The sequence below is a fragment of the Sarcophilus harrisii genome, chromosome 5 (genome assembly GCF_902635505.1).
Source record: "Sarcophilus harrisii chromosome 5, mSarHar1.11, whole genome shotgun sequence".
NCBI lineage: Eukaryota > Metazoa > Chordata > Mammalia > Dasyuromorphia > Dasyuridae > Sarcophilus > Sarcophilus harrisii.
In genome coordinates, this window is record NC_045430.1 from 281,934,455 (window position 1) to 281,960,956 (window position 26,502).

Below are 26,502 nucleotides of genomic sequence, written 5' to 3' on the forward strand. Positions count from 1 at the left end.
AGATACTTACTAGCTGCATAATCCTGTGCAACTCATTTAACTTGGTTTGCCTCAGTTTCCTCATCTATAAAATGAGCTCGAAAAGGAAATGAAAAAAAAAACACTCTGGTATTTTTGTCAACAAAATCCGAAATGAAATTACGAGTGAGAAATGACTGAAATGATTGAATAGTAGCAACAAGGGAGATGGAGGAAATATTGAAGAAGGTGTATCCACCTAGATGCCATATTGAATATTAAATCAGATGAACTGCATTTTGTGCCTATATTCATAAACAGTTTTTCTCTATGAACATTCCAAAAATATTGAGATAGAATCTCATCCTCTGGGAACTTACTGAGACTATCACTGGAATAACTCCTGAAATAAGCAATATGATGAGTCTTTTGATTATTCTTTACTGGAAAAGTCATCACACATGGTAAGCATCTTTTTTTAATTTAGACAAAGCCCAGTTCAAATGAAAGAAAAAAATGAAAGAATGAATCTTAAAATTCCCAAAATTATATATATATGTGTGTGTGTAAATATATTTATGTATATGTATATATATATACATATACATAGATACATACATATATCTATACCTATATATTTCCTTTGTAGCAAGCATTCATCAGCATTCTCTAGTGAGCCTTCCACCCATCTTTTCCCATTTTCCAATCACTGGATAAAGTTTAGTTAGCAGGTTTTAATGAATAACAAATCCCTTGCTTAACAAATTGTCAAGGAAACTTTGACATCAACTTCTGGGCCCAAGCATCCTGGTATGTGAATTGTGTTGATAAATGTTGCTTTTTCCAGCTATGTTAGCTACACCTTTCCTAACTGACAGGCAAACAAATCATTCAAGTGCTACAGTGAAACCTCCCCAAGGAAAGGCATTTTGTTACTTTTAAGGATGTGAGTTTGTATAAAATACTATTTAAAACTGCTTCCATTAAATTAGGAAGTATGATCAACTATTTGGGAAAATGGCGCCACTTTGCTGATGCAGAGCTATGATTTCATTTGCTAAATTCTTCATCATTTCTAGTCTTTAGAGTACTTGGCCACTGAGAAATTAAGTGATTTGTCAAGGGTCACACAGACTGAATCAGAGACTCTGAGTCAGAGGCTAATTCAGACCGAAATCTCCCTGACTGGTCACTAGCTTGAGCTGCCAGTGACTTGGTTTCACTACCAAGAACAATGTGAAAAATGTCATATGTGGAAATGACAAGAGACATAATAAAAATGAATAATATTCTTCCTGCTCCTATAAATAAATGTACTAGGAAGGCTCAGTTATTTGTATAGTGAATGAATATTGATAATTACATACACCTTTTTATAAGTAGACCAAGATTACTTGAATTTTCCCATATCTATTTTGGATAAATGTCTGTCTGCCTGTCTTTATTCATGAACCCTCCTGTCAATAGATCTGATTGTTTACCAGTCCTCCCATTTATTATGCTAAAACAAATATCCCCACAGTCATAGATTATAAAACACTGCTAGTCCAAGATTTAATTCTCCAGTTGAACTTGGCTTCACCTGCCCACTCCAGACGGGGCCATTTTTATTAGACAAGAGTAAGGTCTTTTGTTTTGAAGTGAACACTTCTGGTTTGATTATCAGTGAATCACCGCAGCTCTGTTTAGAAAATGTTTGCTGAACAACTTCTGAGTTTAACAGTGGTTTTGCAGGGAGGGATGTTTAATGGACTTATGATTTATATTTTAACAGCAGCCATGAAATTTCTGTGATGGGAAATAGTTGCTTGTACTTACTGATTTAATTGAGGCAATTTTGAATAATATTTTATACAAAGTCACAGACTTGAAAGTAACAAAATGAATATCTTTAGGGATGTTTCACTGTAGCACTTCAATGATTTGGGAGTCTGTCAATTAGGAAAGATGTGGATAACTTAGCAGTAAAAGTAAAAATCTAACACAGTCCATACACCAGGGTACTTGGGCCCAGAAGCTGTTCTCAAACCTTCCTTGACAATTTATTAAGCAAGGGATTTGTTAGTTATTCAATTCAGGCAACTAAATCTTATCCAGTGATTGAAAAATAAGAAAAAGGGGGGAGTCTTCTTCTTTTATGCCCCTTTGCCCTCCCTTTTCTTTTATAATGTTTTCTATGTTTCCAGCAATCTCTCTTATAGGTAAGGTAACAGATGCTGTCAGAGGGCAAGGGGCTTGTTCAGATTCAGAACTAATGAGTGTTTCAGATCAGTGTTTCTGACTCCCAGCTCCGTAATCTCTATCCCAAACCATCAGAGGATGCTGGAGAGTAGATTGAATAGAGACCTTTTCTGGAAGGAAAATCACTTCCTCTGCAACCCAACTGTGTGATCCTAGGCAAGAATTTCTCCATATTTGCATCCTAAGACTGCAAGTTGCAGAAAAGATGCTGGTATCAATCAGTGGAGGGAGTGTTTTCAACTGTGACTTCTCCCAACTATAGAATTCTAAGTCTGGTCCCTGCCCTTCACTTTCTTAAAGAACTTCTCCATTGACGAGCAATCGGTAAGCATTCAGAAACTGTGTGCTGGGTCACAGCTTCTTTACTTTTCATTGATTGATTACAATTGCTGTTGCTTCTTCCTTGGCCAGTGAGAGCCACAAAGGGTCTTTCACTGGGAAGGATGAGCAGCTCTTGACTTCGTCTCTTAGATGCTCCCTTCCTACCTAATCTGTCTCCTCTTTTCTTTCAGTCATGTTCCGCCTCTACGACACGGATGGCAATGGCTTCCTGGACAGTTCGGTGATTACATTTTTTTATCCCATCAGATTTTTCCTTGATAATTTCAAAAAGCTTCTTTCTGAAGAGATGGTAATGTATCACTTATGGGTTTAGCCAATGAAAACTAGCTTCTTCTCATTCCCATGTAACCTTGTGTTTCTTGGGTCAAAGGTCCAAGAAAGCAACTATTGGAACTGGCTTATTTTCATGAGACCACAGTGATGAGGAGCTATAGTATTTTCCCACTCTGAGCTCAAAGGAGGGAGGGGGCTGAGTAGGAGGGGAGTCTGTCAATTATGCAACACAAAGAAGATAATGTTTTTTGGGAAGAAGAAAAAAAAACAGACTCCTCGGTTTTAAGAAATAACTAATGTAGAAAATGAAAGCTGCCCCAAGCATCCTAGAAACCTAGATTTAAAGTTGAGAGAGGTCATAGAGTCCACACATTCTCAGTTCTTTCTTTAGCAGAGGAGGAAAAACAAGATGAGTAAATAATTTCCCCAAGGTTATTCTGCTGTAAGTATCTGAAGCAGAATTCAAAGTTGTCTTCTTGATTCCAAGTCTTTGTCTAGGCTTCCAATTTCGTGTTGGGGGGAATACTATATAGATGTATTTTTTGCTTAGATCAGGCTCTAAACTATGGGAGTAAGCTCTAAGTCTGTGTTTTGTAAGCTCCAGTTACTTAAGAGATAAATAAAATATAAATATGAGATAGATAGGCAGATAAATACGTAGAGAGACAGAGAGACAAAGACAGAAAGAAACAGAGATTGGAATACAGAAAAAGATACACACAGAGAGACAAAGAAAAAGAGACAGGGACACACAGAGAGACAGAGAGACAGAAAGAAAGAGAGAGACAGAGAGATAGAGGCAGAGATAGAAACAAAGAGAGATAGAAAAAGAAAGGCAGAGGGAGGAGAGGGAGAGAGAGAAGGAGGGGGGAAGGGGAGTCAGGGATAGGGACAGGGAGAGAGATTAACTTTTTTTCAGGTGATCTCAGCTCCAAACATGTTTAAAATGATTGTTTATTAGGATTATCCTAAAATCGTCCCCAGCATTTGAGCAACCTCAACCTCAATTTGGAGGTTTCTTTGTCCTCTGAGACACCACTTGACTGTTCATTGCAACTTTGATCTAATTTTATCTTTCCTAATTCCTTGATATTATATCCCACCTAATTCCATGAAAGTCTCAAATGTTAATAAAATATTAAGTGTAGGATTATGAAAAGTTTGGAATGTAGACGTCCATTTAAAAAAAAAAATCGACATTTTGATCAATGGAGCATCAGTCAATAAAGCCTACCTCACTCGCAAGTTGGCCCCATCGCTCCCTGTCAATCCCCTTGATGAGCACAGATAGACTTTTACAAGCAATGAAATGAAGTTGGAGACATTTTTGTGTAAGGAAGAAGGATAATAGCACATTAGTGATTCTGGAGAGAGATCAAAGCCATTAAAAAGGGAAAGAGGAGACCTTTGGCTCGGGGAAATGACTATAATTATGAATTGATTGTAATTGTGGAATTTTTTTGATATTTAAGTAGCAGAAAATTTTCCAGTGGTCATCACTCATAAGGTGCCTGGATATCTTAGGGTTTGTGTTTTTCCAGTTGGACTTTGGATCATTGATTTTACAACTCTGGAGGACCTGGGCAATCATGTGATCCGTCCTCTTCCTTTTACAAATGAGGAAACTGAGGCATAGAGAAGGGATGTGATCTGCCCAGGACACATCCATTTCTATTCTATTGGTCAAGTGAGGAATAAGGGCTCCTGAGTTGCTGCCAACAAGCATTTGTTTTCTTGAACATTTCCCTCAAGGATCTCTCCATTGCCCCTGCCCCTCCAGGTCATGAATGAATTACCTGTTGAGCTTTGAAGTTTGTGAATTCTCACAGGCTCTTGCATAGTGTTTTTCTGCATATGTCCAGAAGACAAATCCTGTGGTACTGGGCTAAGGCTTTGCCCTGCCCCATGACAGTCTGCTTGAGGAAAGGAACCCATATCTTATGGAAATATTGAAATCTTGGATCTCTTCTGTGATTATAACAGTGCCCTGCACTTAGGAGCTGCTCAAGCTATACTCGTTGCAATGATCAGAATTGCTCACTTTGCAGATTGTGTCTTTAGTACAATTTGCTTTGTGCTGTGTTTTGCTTGAGTCTTTGTGACTCCAGTGTCCTAAGCAGCTCGCTAAGACCACAAGGTTCAGAGGACATGCTCATCAGTTCTGTGGAGAGAGTTTTTTGTTTTTGTTTTTGTTTTTGTTTTGTTATTTTCATCTGAGAGTTCCCTATATCAATGCAATCCTAGATCCATCTCCTATCTTTTTTTCCCCAGACACATTTATTAGCATCTTGGTCCACAGAGAAACCACAACAAAGAAACTCAGTCTAAGATTTTTGGCTACTTTTTAAAAACAAATAAACTGTTAGCAATAGTTATTGTCAAATTCCAAGAGAGAGTTTGAAAAATGATATGGATAGATTGCATTAGAAAAGGCTTTCTTTAATTCAAAGTGCTGAATCATAGAGAATGGTTTCTGCTTTTAAGTCTCCCACTTGCTCCCTGTCTATCACAGAATCTAAAGGATCTCAGATGGATCTTACTGGCCAATTAGACTAGCTACCTGAAAGATCATGGTCTCTACATATAAAATGGTAACTGGGCATTCCACTTTGGCTTGGAGAATTCCAATAATGGGAAATCCTTTCACTTGGGAGTATATTTAGTCATTCACAAGTGTTTTTGTATTCCTATCTTAGTTCAAAACTTTATATGTCTACCTGCAGCTTCCATTCAGTGATCCTTGATCTACCTTCCAGAGTCAAGCAGAAGTCTCTTCTTCTGTGCTTTGCAGATACCCAAAGATGGTGTTTAACCTTCTCTTCTCAAGATTAACTGGTTATTTCTTCTGTACCTCATATGACATGTATGCAAAGCCTTGCACCATCTGGATCTGTTCTAGATCCATTCCAGTTTATCAATATTTTTCCTGAAATGTGGTACTCAGGATGGAACCTAATTCTGCTGATGCTGGCTGACTGGTCAGTAGTCAATCAATATTTATTAAGTACCTTCTCTGGTCCAAGTATCGGACTTGATTCTGGAGATATAGATACATAAAAAGAAAAATGAGGGACTTATGGAATAATGAGATAAAATAAAACACAAAAGGGAGCTGAAAAGGGGAGAAGATGATGGTGGGAAAGCCAAAAAAAAAACCTTCAAAGTAGTGTAACTCAGTTGGAAATGGAGAAAGCCTGTCCTGAGCATCCTCCTTTGATGAAGACCCCATTTTTCATGAATGGAGAGACAGTGGGTGATACTGAGGTGGAGTCCCAAGGTGATTCCATCTTGCAGAAAGACGAGGTTTTCTTTTTGATGTGCTTCTTTGGCTTTGGGGAGACAACTGGGCCAGAGTACCATGGGAACTTGAAGCTAAAACTTATCCTTCTCTTAATGGAGTTCATATCATATAACCTTGTAACATGTCGGACAAATATTTTTATTCCACTAAATGTCTCGGAGTTAGAAGAAATCCTTCTTCTAACTCTGCCTCCCCACTCATGAAGTTGTGAAGTTGATTTTTTGAACCATAGCATCAGAATTTACATTTATCTCAGCTAAGTTTCATCTTCTATGATTTCTATGATTCAGCACAATATTGTAGCCCAGCAGGTTCTTTCTGAATTTGGACTTTAGTGTCTGTTCTGACAATATGGCAATAGGGCAACTGTCAGATTCTACAGGATTCAGAATTGTTTCTTTTTTAGACACAGTAAAGAGAAACCTTGGCTTGACTACTCCCTGCCCTGTCTAAATATAGAAGAATCAGTCAAAGATACCCATAGCCACTGAATATCCTTGTCCTCCCATTTCTAATAGAGACCCAGCCACAGGTCTAAACATCATCGGGGAGCCATTTAAAGCCGCCTGGCCCTCTCTCAAAGCCACAAACATGGAATGGCAGAGAGAGACTGTCCCCTGGGGTTGTAGCATCTTCTCCTCTGTCAGAGTACCTCTTAGTAGATATCCTTTCTGAAAAGGTACATAACCCAAGCTTATTCTTGAAACTCTTTAGACTCCTCCTTATTGGTCCTATTCATCAAATCCTGTCCATTTCAAATTTAAGATGAGGAAGAGAGAATTTCTTTATTTCATTTCACCATTTTCAAATGATGAAGTGAACAAATTTTGTATGTAATTCAAGAGACTTTAAGTTGGTATTACATACATGGTCAGGATGAGTTGAATCCAAATACTCACCTAAGCCATACGAACTGCCATTCTGGGCAACTCATTTAACCAAAGCAACTCAGAAACTCTCAGTTAAAGCAAAGTTTCCAACTTTTATAAATGGAGGAAGTTTGGGGGAAAGATGGAAGTCTTTTTCCAAAGTCAGGCCAAAACCAGAGAAATATATAATTGAATAAATATTAAAAGAATAAAAAAAAAATTAAATAAAACAAACAAAACAAAAACCATAAACCCACTCTTGGGTCTTTAGACTGAGCCTATCCCATCATCACCGCTCTCTTATATATTATAGAAAGATATCAATAGCTCTCCTTAAAATTAAAAAAAAATACACTTAGTGCTTTTATACCACAGTGACATAAAACACTATCAGGAGGAATTTAGTCTACTACTGCGTGATTTGCATACAAATTTTACTTAATTTAAAAATAATTGCAAAAATTAGTTTTTACTTAAAAAATCTTTCTTATAAAGAATGGATTTCCAGAAAAGGAAAAAATTAGAAGTAGAGGGAGGGAAGCTAGAAATCTGTTAAGATAGAAGTTGTCAATGTCAATTATTAAGAATTTTTCCTTTATGAACATTCCTAATAATTTTTCAATCTCAGGATTATAAAAAACTTCTGCAATCATTAATATATTAGGAAGAGTCTGAAACAGGCAGTAGAAGGTAGTCCTTGGAGTCAAGAAGATATGACATCTTTGATACATACAGCATGTGTGACCCTGGGCACTACTTAATTTCTCCTGGACAGATTTTGATTTCAAAGCATTTTCATTCAAGGGAATTGGCTGAAGTTGAAGTACAAAGTCCAATGTTGGTAATGGCTTAAGTTTGATCCTCAGTCAATCACATAGAAGGCCGGATTACTCCAGTCACTGATAGGAGGGCACAGCACACTTTTTTGAAGGATCCTGCCAAAGTGAAGGCTGGCTCAGTCTCCTTGAAACATTTCCTTCCTCTCAATCCTATACCTATATGTCAAAGCCAGAAGAGAAGTAGAAATTCTCATCTCTTGGAGGTGCTCAGCAGGGCTCAGAAAGCAGGTTTTTTACCTCTTGGCGTGGCATTTACACCCGAGAGGGCCCAGCCCCCCAGTTGTAGCCCTCTGCCCTGGGGAAGGAAAACCCCTTCCTGGGAGATTGGGGAGATTACTATTGGATCTGTTATTTGAAAGCTATTTAACATTCCTGGTATAACATGTCTACACGATGAAACAGGATCAAGACATATAATATTAGAAATTGTTGGGGGTTGGAGGGTTGCACTCAGAAGTCTTTTTCATGTTTTTGTTTTGCTTTCTTGCATCCAGGAGCTGGAAAATATCATCAGCCAGATGATGCACGTGGCCGAGTATCTGGAGTGGGACGTCACTGAGCTCAGTCCGGTAGGTGCCACATTTGCTGGGCTGACCCTCTGGGTACTTTTGTTTGAGAGCAGGCCAGAGCCGAAGCTGGGGACAGGGCTGGGGTGAGCCTCTCTATTAGAAAATCAAACAAAGATAAAACCCCACTCACTGTATACCTGCCATTATTGACTGTTCTACACTGAGCTAACAGGCTGTATGCAAATGTTGTTGTCTATGTATATAATGTATGTGTGTGTGTGTGTGTGTGTGTGTGTGTGCGCGCATGCACACTCCTTTGGGACACCACAAAGCCATGCCTGGAGTAAAGAAGACCAGAATCCCATCTGCCCCAACAATTAGAACTCAGCTGGATTTTCCCCAAGTTTTCAATCTGGCCCTCCATTTTACTATGACCACAAGGGCTCCCACACACCCAAAAGTGCTTGGGGAGAGGCCAGGCTTCCTCCCATGATGCCCTTGTTGGGGTTCAAAGAGACCCCAAAAAGGTTAGGGTTTCTCACTAGTTTCACAAGGTATCTTAAAAGAGTTTGTAGCCTTGGACCCGTCTCCAAGTCAAGAGACAAAGTGTATTATCATTGTAGCTCCAGTTGAAGTTGGCTAAGTTCCAAAAGAATTTAGCAAAGAACTAGGAGCACAATGATAAATTTTTAGGAAAAAAACTGGAAGATCAAGTGCTTCAGGTCACTGATAAGCTAATTTTATGGCTTAGAAGTAGAGTGAGGGAGTGGTTTTAGAAATGGAGTTGAGGAGTACTGAATTCTATTCTCAGAGACTTTGTTATCATAACCAACAGATTGGTATCTGACAGCCAGCTTGGTGGACCTGCAGCCCTCCCAAGGCCAGTGGCCTTTGCGTTGTTGCTGCATTCTCCTTAAGAGTACACTACAGCACCCTGGCAGCTGCAGCCTCAGGGGCTCCCATCTAGCTTTTACGCTGAAATCAGCATCCACAGAAGTTGCTTCTGCCTCCAGAGATTTGGGCCATCCAAAAGCTACTTTCTCAGCTCTTTTGCTGCTGACTTGGTTTACCCCCCATCATAGGAGTTTCCATCTGCTGAAATCCCTCTAGCTCATTTCTAGGCCCCTTCTCATGATCTCAGCTACCTTGTGATGAGGGAGCCTTAAGGCTTACCACTGCTAGAAATTGAGTCTCAGAGAAGCACATGGACTTCCGGGCTGGAGGTGCTCAGATGCCGGTTTAAACCTGCTTTCTTTAATGCTGGAATATTCGCCTCCCCTGAGCCTCTTCACTTTCCTGCCTCCTTGAAGTCTCTGCTAGACCCCTGCTTTGTGCAGGAAACCTTGTCTGGTCCTGCCTTTCATTCCAGTCTGCTTTCTCAGACAATCACCAATCTATCCTATGGATATCATATTTATGCCCCATTGTCTCCAAGTACTTTAGCAAGCTGCCTGGGAAACAATAGGCACTTAACAAATCCTTGTGGTCTTGACTGAATTATTCCTTAGGCAATGCTGCCAGACATAGAACAACAGCATTTACAGCATGTTAGCTCAGGGAGGGGTACAAGAGAATAGCTTTGTCCAGGGGCAACTACCCAGGACAACAGGGTCTTAACCATGGTTGCCCTGAGAGAGCCCCAAGCTAGCCACAACAAATGAATGAACTAATAGGCAGGTAGGTAGGACTATGGCATATGTGATATGAAGAAACATTTATTACCTACTGTGTGATTGGTCTTTTGCTAAGTGTTAATGATAAGAATAAGAAAGTTCCTGCCCTCTAGGAGCTTGCAATCTAAGGAAGACAGTGTACAAGAAGGGAAGGGGTACCTGCCCAGAAGGTACATGAGCAGGGCTATGATGATGATCATGGGAAAGTCAAAAATCATACAGAGCAGCTGTTGGCAAATGAGAAGACAGCTGGGATTTTGAGCCCTCTAAAAATCAAAGAAAGCTTCAGACATCTTAGTTGTGTGATCCTGGCCAAGTCACTGAAATCTGTTTGTCTCAGTTTCCTTATTTATAAAATAAGTTAGAAAAGGAAATGGCAAAACCAAAGAAACAAAGAATTCATGAAACCCAAATTAATTGGCAAAAATGAAAAAAAAAAAAAAGAAAGTTTTTTGTTGGAGAGGAAGACAGTTCTGCTAAGAGACTGACTTCTTTAGTGGCAAAGTCCTGTTAGGGAAATGGAGGCTGACACTGAGAAGAGAAAGCCTTCTCAGCAGGCAGGGTCCTAGCAAGGTGCTTTAGACCCTGTGCAAGGAGTGAGTTTAGAAACTACCCTTTAAAATGAGCCTTAAGGCTTCAGGTTGAAAAAGAAGCCAAGGTTCCCAGGCCTAGATGCTTATCAGTATCCGGCCCAGATCTCCAATTGGAATTAACAACACTTCAAAGGGTGCTTTTTTTTTTTTTAACCAAGATTTCTAATTGAATCAAAGACTCTGACATCCCTGAAAGATAACTTATGGGGGGGGGGGGGGGAGGAAAGGGGAGATGCCAAAAGGGAACACAGTTTCAGAGTGACAATCTTAAAGAGAGCAGTTTCCCTCCCCCCCTTCAAAACCAAGCCAAGCCCCTTGGAGGTGCATATGGCCTGACTGCTACCTCCACCTGCCTTTTCAAGGTATCTTGTGATTCTCCAAAAAGAAGGGGGAGCATAGACATATACCTCACTTCCTGAACCTTACAATTAACAGTTAAGAGAATACAGGAACTCCCTTGCTCAAATCACACCTGACATGTACTTTCTGTGACTGAGGGATGTCATAATTGTCTCAGAGCCTCAGTTGCCTTAACTATAAAATGGGTGTGTATATATATATATATATATATATATATATATATATATATATGCCTTTGAATCTCGTACAAAGGTTGTTGTATGAGTCAAATAAGATAACATTCATAAAGCACATTCAGACTCTGGAAATGTCAATTCTAATTTCATTGTTTTTGTTATGGTTGGCTTGGGAAAAATTCTTTGCTCCCAGGAGCGTTGGGTGTTTCTATGCTAGTTAGAGTCTGGTTTTATAGATGAGGCAGGTAAAGATAAAGATAAAGAACCCAGGCAAGAGCTTCCTCCCCGTTGTTTTTGAAGCGTTCATTTGCTCAACTCCACAGGCTTTCTCCTTTCTCCTCTAGTTCCATTGATCAATGTCCTGCAACAAAGACCCTCGGAGTTTTTTTTTTTCTTTCTGAGGTAGTTGAGGTTAAGTGACTTTTACAGGGTCACATAGAGCTAGGGAATGTTAAGTGTCTGAGGCCAGATTTGAACTCAGGTCCTCCTGACTTCAGGGTTGGTGCTCTATCCACTGCACCAACTAGCTGCCCCTAGGGCAGTCATTTTTATTTCACTTAGAGTTGGACACCAAGAGGTGAAGTGATTCCCATAGAATCCCACAGTCAGTGTGTGTCATAAAAAATGTGGCCTTCAACCCTTCCTGTCTCTGTCTCTGTCTCTGTCTCTGTCTCTCTCTCTCTCTCCATCCTCCACACTGAGAAGAGTTAGAGAGCATGGATGCCCCATTGACACCATCTTGACACCATCAGATTGAACATCTTTTTAGAGATGAATGAAATGATGGCTGGCACTGAGGAAATCTGTCTTGGCCCATCAATAATTAGTTCCCTTCAGTTTTACATTCTCTGGGAATTAGAAGAGAGATCTCACTGATTCCTTGTTCTCCACTGCTTTCTCTGCCAATGCCAACTGGGAGATAATGGGCAAGTCACAAATCCTCCTAGTCCAGGCTTGGATGAGCCCCTAGAGACCTTGAGGAGGAAATGAAGTACTGAGAGAAAGGGTGAAGGTTATTGACCTTAGGCGTCCTCCACCTACTGGAGCTCAGACATTGAGACCAAAGTTCATACTTTCAGGGAAAACCTAGTGTTGGATCCCTGGGATAAATTTCTAGCTGAAATCACGGGAGGGCTTTAGGGACCCAGAACCATTTTCTCAGTTTATTCCATAAGAGTCATTGTCTCTCTCCTGTTTACTCCTTTAAAAAAAAAAATCCTTCTTTTGGAGATTTTTGTTTTAATTGAACAGGGAATCTACTTCTAAATCTGCTTTTGGTAAGATGATAATTTCTTGTCTTTCCCTAAGGCACATCATTTACATTAGCAAAACAGTATGTGTTCTGTGGCTTTGTTTGTTTGTTTGTTTTAGGACTGGCTTAAAATATTCTTAATATTCCCATCTGTTGCATTTGCAAATTTGTCCCTATATTGCAAACAGCTGGTATGGATTGCTTTTTTTTTTTTTTTTTTTTGGACCTTAAACAGAACTGAGCTCTAGTCTAAATCCAAGGGTTGCAAATCCTTTGATGGGTTCAGCCTTTCATTCTTCCAGGATCTGATAGGTGAAACAGTGGCCAGTGGCCCTTTGTTTTCTTGCTCCAGGGATTGTTGGAGAGAACTCTTCAACTCTTTACAACTAAGTTGAAGGATCTAACACTTTTTAGCATATTCTCGAATCAAAAATAATCAGGCAGATGCATCATTCCAGAGTATTGAGATGAAAACAAAACAAAAAACCGCATCGTTGCTGGATTAGTTCATGCTTGAGTACATAGTCATGAAATTTGATCTGTCAGACAATTATTTTCCTTTGGGCCAAATTTCGTACTAATGTTCTCCAAAAAAGGAGGGATTGTGGGAGGAGGCTCATAGATTAGCTGAGTGATCCCGAGTTCCACTTGACTTTGTACACATAGCCTTTCTGAGACGTAGCTCTCTCCAACTCATTGGCCTCTTCCAGCTATAGCCTTCCATAGTTGTGCCCTTCCTGAGACACAGACATCCTCAGTTTTAGACTTCCCTAGAACTAGCTTTCCTTGCCCTTCTGTTGCTTCACTGTGACTCATTCTTTTTCCTGTTTGCCGGTGTTAAATTCTATTTCCTGATCTTCTCTCCTGAAACAGATACTTCATGAAATGATGGAAGAAATCGATTATGACCATGATGGCACCGTCTCTCTGCAGGAGTGGATTCAGGGAGGCATGACGACCATCCCCTTACTGGTGCTCCTTGGCTTGGAGAATGTAAGCTTGCGTCCATGGGTGGGGTATGCTCCTGATGGGCTTGAGAGTGCCTGGCTTTGGGGATCATTGTGTTTGGGTTGAACCTCAAAGAGGGTCCTGTGGGTGGGGGATCCTTGTTTTCAATATCTCAGACTAATCATCTGTTCAGTTTTGTCTTTTTTCCCCCTTTCTCTTCCCAGTATGCTTATGTGCTTATCAATGATGTTTATTTTGTCTGGGTCTCTAGTTGCATCACTATAGGGCGGTTGCTGGAGGTCCCTACTATGAAAATTCTCTATCAGGACAGACTGGTGACTCCTGTCTGGGGAACCGACATCTCAAGCACAGAACTTAGCCTGGGTGTAGGTCTGCCTTGTCAGAAGCAGCAGCCACACTCATCATCACTCTCTAGCTCCAGGCCATGTGTCTACATATTCCTGACACTAACAGCTCACTGTGCCCTATCACTTTAAAGTTTACTTGAAAACTACTGTGTCAAAGGAGAACTCCATCATCTGGCCAATTTCAAATATGAGGAAGGTCATGCTGACGGAGGAAGCAGGATAGGTCAGTGGAGAGAGCACTGGGCCTGGACTCAGGAGAGTCAGGCCTAATATATTTATTAGCTTTGTGATGCTGGGCAAAGCTCTTAGATCTGTGTGCCTCAATCTACTGGAGAAGAAAATGGCAATCCACTCGAGTTTCTTTGTGAAGAAAACCCTGGGGTCCACAGACTCATTCCTATATTCTCAGACTCTGTTGTTCTTCCTTTTCTCCTCCTTCCCTAAAGAATTCCCTTCTCTCCCTCTTTACCACGGGCTTGTGGCTCTCCAGGCCAGCCCTCTGAAAGGTCAGCACTGATAGCCTAATCAAAGTCTGCTGGCCGTACAAAGTCTGTATCCCTCCATGAACCTTCCTGAGCACTTAGCACATCTCCCTCTTCTTTCTCTTCTAACATATCCAATTCTCTCTTCAGAGTCTCTCTGGCAAAACCAGCATCCATTTCTTGTGCCCAGAATGGAATAGGAGGATCTCCCTCAGCTCATTCTGGGGCCTTGTCTCTCCTCCATGCATAATTTTTCTCTCAATTCTCTCACCTTTATCCACGCTTTCAATGATCACTTTTCTGCAGATAACTCCAAAATCTCTACATGTGTCCTTAACCTATCTTGACCTCTAGGTTTGCATCACCATTCCAATTGGAATTCCCCACTGGGAATTCAAGCTCCTCATATCAAAGTAGACCTCCTCTTCCTCCTTCTATCCTGACCCAAACCTCCCAATTTTGGCTGAGACAGCATCCATTGTCAGTCATCTGTTTTCATAGCCTTTCAGTCCACCATGACTTGTCTCTTTCCTTCCCTTTTAGCCATTTACTTGTCAAAATGTGCCAGTTTTCCCCACACAATGTTTCTGTCCTCCATTTTCTTTTCTATGAGTGTCCAGCTCTTGGCAGCACCATTTTTTATGGACTCCTCATTGGTCTCCCCTGCTTCAGCCTGCGTTCCTCCAATAGCCCATGGTACACATGTCTCTTTCACTGCTTCCTCTTAAACCTTCTGTGGCTCCTTATTGCCCCTGGGATCCCAGTCCCAGTCTTGTCATTTAGCCACATTAACAGTCAGGCCCCGACCTTCTTTTCCAGCCTTATCTAATGTCACCCATTAGATGTTGCCCATTCTCTACTTTGCAGTCATGTGGCCCCACTAGCTGTTTCTCAATCCTGAACTGCCATCTCCTTCCTCTGGATATTTGCAAAAGGCATTTCCATAGTATGGAATGGACTCGGCCTTTATTGGTCTTCATATTCCTCCCAGTCTCTGCCTCAGTGGTGTTGTTACTTCCACAACCCCCCCATATCCCAGTTCTCTAGTTCTGTCCCAGAAGACTTTGCCTGCCCTCCTTCTCTGGCACAATCCCCTTCTGGCCAGCTGCGTCCTCCCACCTTCCTTAGGATGAGGGAGGTTCCTTGTATACAGAAACATCAGAGATGTTGAAATGTGCAGCTCCCAGAATGTCTTGGGCATTTCTTTGGCTTCTTGGCTTAGGATTTCTTGCTCAGTCAGGCTCTGGACAGTGAAATGAGTTCTGCAGAAAAGGTTGAATGAATGATTGGCCAACAAAAATATGAATAAACAAATGAGTAAAAAGCACCCATTCAGCACTCACTGAGTGCAAAGCACTGGGCTTACCCATGAGAGGCTGGGACAGGAAGGAAAGCATTTATTAAGTGCCTACTGTGTACTGAGGCCTTCAATAAGTACTTTATAAGTATCTCATTTGACCTGCAAAGTAAATGCTCTTATTACTTCCATTATACAGATGAAAAAAAACTGAGGAAGAGAGTTTAAAATGATTTCCCCAGGTCCAAAGAGATAGGAAGTGAGGCTGGATTTGTACAAGTGTTGTGAGTGTTCATGTGTTTTGGAGGGCCAGAGGGCTCAGACCTACAACTTCTTGGAATGAGATAGTAGGGCTGAGGGTTAGAGAGGAGCGGCCATGCTGGGCGAATTTAAATTTTTTTTTTTAATTTTTTTTTATTTAATAGCCTTTTATTTACAGGATATATACATAGGTAACTTTACAGCATTAACAATTGCCAAACCTCTTGTTCCAATTTTCACCTCTTACCCCCACCCCTCCCTAAATGTCAGGATGACCAGTAGATGTTAAAATATATTAAAATATAACTTAGATACACAATAAGTATACATGACCAAAACATTATTTTGCTGTACAAAAAGAATCAGACTCTGAATTATTGTACAATTAGCTTGTGAAGGAAATCAAAAATGCAGGTGTGCATAAATATAGGGATTAGAATTCAATGTAATGGTTTTAGTCATCTCCCAGAGTTCTTTTTCTGGGTATAGCTAGTTCAGTTCATTACTGCTCCATTAGAAATGATTTGGTTGATCTCGTTGCTGAGGATGGCCTGATCCATCAGAACTGGTCATCATCTAGTATTGTTGTAGAAGTATATAATGATCTCCTGGTCCTGCTCATTTCACTCAGCATCAGTTCGTGTAAGTCTCTCCAGGCCTTTCTGAAATCATCCTGTTGGTCATTTCTTACAGAACAGTAATATTCCATAATTTTCATATACCACAATTTATTCAGCCATTCTCCAACTGATGGACATCCATTCAGTTTCCAGTTTCTAGCCACTACAAAAGGGCTGCCACAAACATTCGTGCACATACAGGTCCCTTTCCCTTCTTTATAATCTCTTTGGGATATAATCCCAGTAGTAACACTACTGGATCAAAGGGTATGCACAGTTTGATAACTTTTGAGCATAGATCCAAACTACTCTCAAAATGGTTGGATTCGTTCACAACTCCACCAACAATGAATCAATGTCCCAGTTTTCCCACATCCCCTCCAACAATCATCATTATTTTTCCTGTCATCTTAGCCAATCTGACAGGTGTGTAGTGGTATCTTAGAGTTGTCTTAATTTGCATTTCTCTGATTAATAATGACTTGGAGCATCTTTTCATATGACTAGAAATAGTTTCAATTTCTTCATCTGAGAATTGTCTGTTCATATCCTTTGACCATTTTCAATTGGAGAATGGCTTGATTTTTTATAAATTAGAGTTAATTCTCTATATATTTTGGAAATGAGGCCTTTATCAGAACCTTTGACTGTAAAAATATTTTCCCAGTTTATTGCTTCCCTTCTAATCTTGTCTGCATTAGTTTTGTTTGTACAAAACTTTTCAGTTTGGTATAATCGAAATTTTCTATTTTGTGATCAGTAATGATCTCTAGTTCTGCTTTGGTCATAAAGACCTTCCCTTCCACAGGTCTGAGAGGTAAACTATCCTATGTTCCTCTAATTTATTAATAATTTCATTCTTTATGCCTAGGTCATGAACCCATTTTGACCTTATCTTGGTGTACGGTGTTAAGTATGGATCAATGCCTAGTTTCTGCCATATTAGTTTCCAATTTTCCCAGCAATTTTTATCAAACAGTAAGTTCTTATCCCAAAAGCTGGGATCTTTGGGTTTGTCAAAGACTAGGTTGCTATATTTGTTGACTGTTTTATCCCTTGAACCTAATCTATTCCACTGATCAACTAATCTATTCCTTAGCCAATACCAAATAGTTTTGGTAACTGCTGCTCTATAATATAGTTTTAGATCTGGTACAGCTAAGCCACCATCATTTGATTTTTTTTTTCATTAATTCCCTTGAAATTCTTGACCTTTTGTTTTTCCATATGAACTTTGTTGTTATTTTTTCTAGGTCATAAAAATAGTTTTTTGGGAGTCTGATTGGTATAGCGCTAAATAAATAGATTAGTTTAGGTAATATTGTCATCTTTATTATATTTGCTCGCCCTATCCAAGAGCATTTAATATTTTTCCAATTGGTTAGATCAGACTTAATTTGTGTGAAAAGTGGTCTGTAATTTTGCTCATAAAGTTTCTGAATTTCCCTTGGCAGATAGATTCCTAAATATTTTATATTATCAGTAGTTACTTTAAATGGAATTTCTCTTTGTAACTCTGACTGTTGGATTTTGTTAGTGATATATAAGAATGCTGATGACTTATGTGGGTTTATTTTATAACCAGCAACTTTGCTAAAGTTGTGGATTATTTCTAATAACTTTTTAGCAGAATCTCTGGGGTTCTCTAAGTATACCATCATGTCATGGAATGGAGAACTGACATCAGCAGGAGAAGAGGAGGGAGGGATGGGGGCATTAGAAAGGTTGGGTTGGGGGATGAGGATCTGGGGATCAGTGGGATCCAGGCAGGCATGAGGCTGGTGCAGAGGATGGCTTCCTACCTCCTGCTGAGCCCATTCTGATGGATACTCCTCAGTCACTGTGACTATTTCACAAGTACAGGGTTCTGTGCACTGCAGATGTACCTTGGAAAGGTACCTCTGGAAGACTGTGAATCATAGTTTGAACATGGATAAGGTTCCCTCTGCACAACCACAAGATAAGAAATGCCTGGATGGTCTTTTTCTGACAAGGATCTGGCCATACTAGCGGAAAACGGATTTGGGATGAGCCAGCAGTTAGATAAACTAATCCAACCCAGGCTCAGAGTCAGGACGGCCAGGACTAGGAAATTAATGAGGCTGTGTGCTAGAACCTTGGTGGACTCCCCCGGTTTTTTCTACTCCTTGACCAGTGCCAGAGCTCCCATTCCCTCACTTACTTTGTATTATACTTTGATTTCTGCCTTAACATTTTCTATGCTGGAGCAAAGCTCTGGTGATTCTGCTAAGTCACAAGCTTGCTTAGGTTGGAGCAGGGGAAAATTGGTTCAAGGAGCTGAGATTGTTTGAACAGGAGCAGACTTCTTGTCAGGAGAAGAAGAAGGCAACTATTTGCCTTCACGTGTTTAAAGAGTCGGAAAGGAGAAGAGAAATGTGAATTCTGTTTTAGGAACAATGAGCAGAAGATAGAATTAGTTTTGACTTTGGGATGAGCTCAATAAAAATGGGAGCTGTCCACAAACAGGAGGTGCTTCCCTGTGTGGGCAATGTCCCTGAATTGGAAGCACCTAATCCGAGGTTGAATGGTCAGGACACCTAGTGGGAAGGCAGCTGGGCTCCTTGCAGGCAAGAGTGATGTGAAAGGGATTCTTGGGGAGCTACAGACTGGCCTTGACAGTTTGGGGAGGTTATTTCCTCTGAAAGTCTCTCATTCTTTGATAAATGAAAATGTGCCCTCCCTGTATGGTCAGATTTCTTTCTTCCCCAGTCTCAAAGTCCATCAATCCAACCTTCATCTTTATTTTCTCCCAATAACAGTAGCCCCCATATCTGTAGCTCTGGCCAGGTAGAAAATGTCTGCTGTCCATTATCTGGAGTCCTGACATGTCAGGAAAGAGTGTGGGAATATTCAGGAAAGAGGCAGGAGACAATGGGTGGCCCTCAAAGACAAAGGAAACTGGCCAAAGTTTGAGATCACTGGGTTCCAAATTGGCAAATGTCCCCGGGCTGATGCTTGTCAAGAAATTACAATCCCCCCTTGCCAGCCATAGTCTCTGTCCTGCAGCAGGGATGCCCTCAGTGACCTTTTCTTCTTTGAGGGTTTCTATGCTACTGTAGCAACTCCTTTGACCTGTGTGGGGTCTGAGCAGCAAATGCATTATTGAATTAATATAAATAACATATATATAATTATGTGTGTATACATATTATATGTATAATTATATATTTGTATGTCTGTAATGATTAATATAAAATATTTTGGTAAAAAGTCCCAAGGCAAAGCTTTAAAAAAGACTAATCTCATGAGACAAAAATAAGCTTTTTGATTTGCTTGTTTAATTTTACATTTGGCATGTCACCTGGCAACATAGTTGTTGGGACCATCAGACTCAGGGAACCAAAAAGCCCAGCTGCCCGCGGAAAAATCTTTATACTGGTGAAATCCCAGAAGCACCTGAGCTTCTGGAAAGTGGAGGAGATGTGACAGTGAGATGGGGCAGAAAGCGGGTATGACCTGTGGTAGAGAAAGAAGGCAAGGGAGACAAACTCAGGCTTGGGTCCGTTTGTTTAGAAAAAGCAAAACAATTGTGAATTTGAGTCTTTGAGTGAGTGAGGTTTTGTGGGGAGAATTTAGCAACCCTCTAAACACACACACACACACACACACACCCCAGCCCTTGGCTTGGTGGAGGGGAAGTTTTGCAAGGCATGTCAGGAAAAACCACAGGGATTGCTGGGACTTTAGCCTGTGTTTTTGGTGGCTCTGGGGAAGCAGCAGCGGGCTCTCCCTGGAGGGCTCCCCTGTGGGCTACACTTGGGTGGTCTTCACAGCTCACATCATGGGACTTTGTCTTGGATTCTCTCTCCCGACAACTTGCTGACAGATACTTCTGAGGAAGGATTTGTGGGAGCTGGCTCAGATGTGGGCTGCGTGGGCCTGTCATGGGTGACTCGCTCTCTGTACTGATGACCCTTCCTCATCATCCTGCTCTGGTGGGGTCCTCGGTGGACAGCGTGGAAGGGATGGAGGCCAGACTGGCTAACTCTGCATCCTGCCTTTGGTGACTCCAGCCAAGGGGCCGCTTCCCAGCTGCTCTCTCCCACATGGCCACTGGGTGGCAGGGCCGCACCATCCATGGGACACAGCTGGGCAAGCTGAGGGAGAAATCTCTTTCCCTGTAGCAGAGTGACACGGGAAAAGTGAATTCTGCCTCCTCCCAAAACTCCAAAGAAAGCCTGCCTGAGGCTTTTCCGGGGTCTCCTTCATTTCCTTGCAACCATGGTGACTACCACTTGGCCATTCAGCCTTTGGCCTCAGAGAGACTCCCAAAGGACCAGAGATATTTAGAGCCTGTGGGCCACAGGAGACCTCTGACATAGGGGCACCCATTCTGGAGAAGTCCTTCTGAAGCTCAGAATTCACCTGGATTAGTTCAGGTCCAGAAACTGTGGCTGATGCAGTGCCAGACACTGCGACAATGAAGAGGCTGCTCCTGGCTGGAAACAATAGGGGCCCATTCATTTTTTCTGAGGGAATTCAAGATGTAAACTGATACATCAATACCTTGTGCCCTGAAAGTTCAAGAAGGGAGCCCTGACAGATGGAGGGAAAGGAGGATGAGGAAGGTCTCATTTAGGAGGCAACTCCTGAGCTTTACTAGAGGGAGAAAGGGATTCTGTAAGGTAGAGGTAAGGAAGGGGGGCATTTTAGGCATGGGGGATAGCCTGGGCAAGGGTCCAGAGAGGGGAGAAGGACTATCATATATTGGGGACAACTGCCACAAAGTTGGACTGGCACAATTAGGGTATGATGAGCAGGGATTTGAAGAAAGGGCTGAGGAAGTGAATGAGTGCCAGACTTTGGTGGCTTTTAAATGCCCATCTGTATATTATGCATTTTATTCTAAAGGAGGAAAGAGTGAAGAGACAGTAAAAGGCATTTTTGTCTAAAATACTTGCCTAAACCTTTTCTAAATGAGAATTTTTCATACTCAATGTGATTTATTTATCTGAATAAATGAATTCAGCAACAAAATCTATGAGATGAAAGGTGGCCCTTGGAACTGGCAAACTCCCTCCTCATCCTACCCTTCTTAGCAAACACGAAAGGTGGATGTTCCATGGTCCCAACTTTCCACTTTATTTTCCATGAAGGTCCAGGGAGGAGACAAATACTCCCTATTTTCACAGTTTTGTCTGTCTCGATTACAAGCAAATTTTGATAAATTTTGTTTATAATTGCAATATAAAAAATAATGTTTATATTGCACTTGCCATGTGGTTTAGTCCTAAGTCTGCCAGAAACACTTTTTAAAAAAATGAATTTAACATTATTCTGAATTAGAGGAACCCAACTTTGGGCTCATTAACTTTTTTTCCCCTTCTGCTAATAACTGCATTTTAATTTTGATTTTCTTTTAAAATCCTCTGTGTTTTGTATTATGCATTTAAAAACATGAGCCTGAGAAATGAAGTGATCGATCAGCTGCCTTAGAGTGTTAAAGGCACTCAGGCCATTCAGCACAAAAGGTTTAGAAGTCTTGTTCTAAATCTAAGGATTTTTAGTTTGGACAGAGAAATATCCCAAATGTCACCTTCTTTCCATGCCCTCAGGCAGCTCTCTAATATCACTCAATTTGAAGAAAGACTTAGAGGAATCTTACAGAAGGAAAAAGTCATATTGTGATAAAATACAGTTCGAGTTTAATATTCCTCAAGCAGAATGATAGTTACTTAATGTTCACCTAAGATAACTCAGTTTCTTCTTTGACCCATCTCCTCTGGAGTAAAATAGTGTCCAGTAGACTAAGTGCTTATATATTTATTATGCTTATATATTTATTATTGCCTTATATATGTACATATTAAGTGTTTATTTCTCAATAACTTTAGCTGAACCTCAAAAAAGTGATTTTTAAAAATATGCTTCCACACTAAACTAAACTGTGACATGTATTGTCTTGTGCTTTCATTCATTCGGCCACTAGGTGGCACAATGGATAGAGCATTGGGTCCAAAGTCAAGAAAACCCATTTTCCTGAATTCAAATTCAAGCTCAAATATTTCTAAGCTGTTGTGATCCTGGGCAAGTCATGTCCCCTCAGTCGCCTGTTGTCGCCTCAGTTTCTTCATCTATAAATTGAACCAGGGAAGGAAATGGCAAACCAGTCTAGTATCTTTGCCAAGAAAACTCTAAATGGGGTCAGAGAGAGTCACAATTGCAAGGACCGAGCCACAGGATCATGCATCCATTTAGGAAGTATTTTCAAGAATCCCTCTGTGTCACGCACCTCATAAAACTTGGGGATTGAAGAGCAAAAATAAAAGTTGAGTACATCAAGGCCCTCCCATTCATCTGAAAACATCATTCAAATAAATGAAGTAGCTGGTGAGAATCTATTCCAAGTGAGCCATGTTCCACAATATTCATACCAATTTCTGAAATCTTCTAGGAAGAATCTTTGCAGAGTCTTCAAGTATGGGGGCAATATTTTCCTCCCTTAGCTATTAGTTGTAGTTATTTTAGATTTTAGCCCCTGAATAATAAAACCTGTTGCCTCCGATTTCATCATGATTGCTTCCTAATTGAAAATTCCCAAAATTCAAAGTAACCAATGAAAGAGAAATTGATCCATAGAATCAGATGTCTAGTGATCTTGGGCGGGGGCAGGGGGAGAGGAGAGATTAAGTTTATGGAATCTGGACCTGTAATGGAATTGACCCAATCCTGTTTTGTTTTTTATAAAAAGTTGGAAAAAAAAACCTTCCAATTCTTCCAGACCTACTCTCTCTTGAGCTCGAACTCCTTCTCCAAAGTCTAGTCCTTTGTCACAGACATAAGGGACCCAGGGGCCATGAGATCCCAGATTTGCGGACTGCAGAGTCAATGTTGTTTACATTTCCTGAAGAGAGTCAGAAGACCTAAGCTCTTTGCTCCTAGTATTGCCTCTGGTGAATCACCCTCTCCTCTGGGTCTCAGGTTTCTCATTTGGAATAATGTAACTCACTGTACATGATTACTTGCCTCCCAAGGCTAATGGGTCAGCTATTCCTTCTAAGTTTTCCCCTCAGTACACGCAGCTGAATCGAAAGTCTTGGTCTCTTCTCAGTATAGAATTATCTGCTTCAGGAAGATTTTGTATTTCTTCTTTATTTTGCATTATTCATATTGAAAGTGAAATGACAGAGATTAAATGCAGAGTAGGAAGTAGTTACTATGTTGATGACAGTTTCTTCTGTTCCTCACAGCAATCCTGTGAGACACACAGACCATACATGAGTCTCTGCAGTTTACAAATGAGAACGCTAAGGATGGTCTGATCAAAGATTCAGAGTCCCATCTTCTCTTCTTCCTGGGGCCCTCAGAGAAAGGAAGTGATTTACCCAGAGTCCCATGGGAAGGACAAGGCACTCTCAGGGTTTAAATCAAGTTCTCTCACCCAATCTCTACCTTCCTTCTACCTTATACAGAGGAACTGATGCAATGATTATAGTAGAGGCAGGTCTTTTGAGCCCAGATCCAAGACTCAGCATCATCACCAGCTCCATCATTTGGACATATAGTTTTGTCAGTTTAATAAATGTCTATTCAATAAATTACTTATTATGTGCCTACTATGTTAAAAACTAAAATTAAAAACATATCAAATTCTTGTGATGAAGAGTCAGCTACACCCCGAGAGGGGACTGTGGGAACTGTGTCTGGATCACAGCATAGCATTTTCACTCTTTTTATTGTTTGCTTGCATTTTGTTTTCTTTCTTTTTTTCCTGCTTGATTTGATTTTTCTTATGCATCAAGATAACTATATAAATATGCATGCATATATTACAGTTTTCATATATCTCTACCATGTTTAACATATATTGGACAACTTGCCATTGGTGGAGGGGGTAGGGGAAGGGGGCATTGGAACACAAAGTTTTGCAAAGGTTAATGTTGAAAAAGTATCCATTCATATGTTTAGGAAATAAAAAGCTTTAATAAAACAAAAAACAAAAATAAAAAGTCCTTATCAAATGACTACTTTGTACCGGGTACTATGCTAATAAACATTGGATTCATTGGTCCATATGAATTTATTCCCCTAATTTGGCAGCAAGCCATGGACTGACTTTTTGTCTTAAGGAGCTGTCCGGGCCACAGAGAGGCAACCTTGCCTAAAGTCACACAGCTAGAAGATAGAATTGGAGCTGAGTTCTTATCGACTCTAAGACTCACTCTCCCCACCAACCTGTCTCTTGCCCAACTCCCTTGTGTAGTGTATGACTAACTAAAGAAGATTATTAGCAAAGAAACAAGATCTGTTCCTCTTTTCTAAGAGAGGATGGACCTTCTGTGCTTTTGTATAAAAAAGGGAGACTTAGGAAAGGGTGGGATTCTTCTCCATATCTAGTGAAGCACCAAAGCAATATTCTGCAACACTGAGTAAGAAGTGTCCCTTTATGGTCGATATACTTACATTATCTAGAAATTGCTGAGATATGTTCATGGAAATATTTTGGCTAGGATGAGGAATGGGGCAGTATTCCAAATTTAGCCATGGATCTATGTCTCCAAAGCCAGGGCTCTTTGTTCTGCTTTGTCATAGTTTTTGTCTCAAAGGAAGGAAGAGGTTGGGGCAAGGTTTTCTAGTAGATTGAACACTGGCTTGAAGAAGAAGTGTTTAAATCCAACTTCAATCATTTATTGCATATGTGTTTCTGAAAAGTTATTTAAATCTTCCCGAGTCTCACTTTCTTCATCTGTAAAATGGGGATAACAATAATGTCTACTTTTCAAAGCAGTTGTAAAGAGCAAATTAGATCATGCATGTGAAAGGTTTTCTAGACTTTTCAATGTTTTTGTGTGTGTTGAGCATTAAATTTGTTGTTCTGATAACTGAATGTGGGAAGCGTCTCTGACAAGCTTTGTAAAGCGCCAGATTTGCCATTGAGATCCAGGGGAGAGGATGATTCACCAAAGGCAACATTAGGAGCAAAGAGGATTTGACAAATATCATTGTGGGGGATATTGCCGAAGTGGGTTTGTAGTTTGGCGGCTCCTGCCACAGGCTGAGGGTTCTGATCGACAGAACTCCCACATTAAGACTTGTTTGTTTTGTTAATGAGGGAAATGCCAGTAAAGGGAGCCATATGTGCCACACTCACCCAGCTGAGATGCAGACTCGTGGAATGGCCGTACGCTTTTCAAAATCCAAGTACAAGCATTATGGGAGAGAGGGACAAGAGTCAGGGATTCTCTGCCACCTTCATTTCATTTTTTAAAAAATTTATTTTTTTTTACAATTCATAAAGTTTCATTTTAACTTCATGTGTACACATATCAGAAAAAAGCCATCTCCTTCCAATAAGTTTTACATTTTTTAAAATGCTTCTTATGGGAGAGATTTTTACCCAGAAATATTGTCAGTGGAAAAAAAAGTATATGGATAGTAATGAAATCTGCTAGGAGCCCTGTTCTCAAAGGCCCTAACAAATACAGGATGGGCTCCAGGAAGCACTGAGGCTGTTGTAGAAGCTTCCAGAGAGACAAGACAAGGACCACATCTGGTCTTCCAGGACTCCCAAATGTTACCTGAAGTACAATTTCTCTTCTGCACTGAAAGAGCCAGTGACCTTTTCCTTAATCACATGGGAATGGGTTTGTTGGTTTGTTTATTGGGGTTTGAGGGATCTCTGGCCGCCAAGGAATTCTGGAATCAATTTTTGTGGCATTAGATGAATGAAGACTGTATTAGGTGATTGAGGGATCTCTCTCTCTCCCCCTTCCTTCCCTACCTCCCTCCTATTTTCTCCCTCCTCCCCTCTCTCTCTCCCTCCTTCTCGTTCTCTCTCCCTCTCTTTTCCTCCTCCCTCTCTGTCTCTCTGTCTGTATTCTTACCTTTTCTTTACTAACCCACCAACAAGACATAAACAAGATGAAATAAAAGTGAATCATTGTTGAGAAGGGGGAAGAAGGTGTTCAAAGATTGACTAAAAATCAAGGAAATAATCTGAAGTACTCACATTTATGAGGAATTTTATGTACAAATGTGATATCATTTGAGGCTCAACCACTCAACAGCATTATTGTCATTATACAGATGAGGATGCTGAGGTTCACATAGATAAAAATGATCTGGCCAGGATCACACAGCTTACTAGAGTCAGACATAAGTTCTGAAGTTGGAGTCCCC

The 26,502-nt window shown here is 40.6% G+C and overlaps 1 protein-coding gene across 5 annotated transcripts in view; it reads left to right on the plus strand.

The window, feature by feature from the left end:
• Positions 1 to 26,502, plus strand: part of DGKB (diacylglycerol kinase beta) — a 687,380-nt gene that overhangs the window by 229,262 nt on the left and 431,616 nt on the right. For all 5 annotated transcript variants that reach the window (XM_031940700.1, XM_031940702.1, XM_031940701.1 and 2 more), the window contains 3 exons: positions 2,712 to 2,761; positions 8,318 to 8,392; positions 13,260 to 13,379. In XM_031940700.1, coding sequence (XP_031796560.1) covers positions 2,712 to 2,761; positions 8,318 to 8,392; positions 13,260 to 13,379 — 245 coding nt within the window. The remainder of the gene's footprint in view (positions 1 to 2,711; positions 2,762 to 8,317; positions 8,393 to 13,259; positions 13,380 to 26,502) is intronic.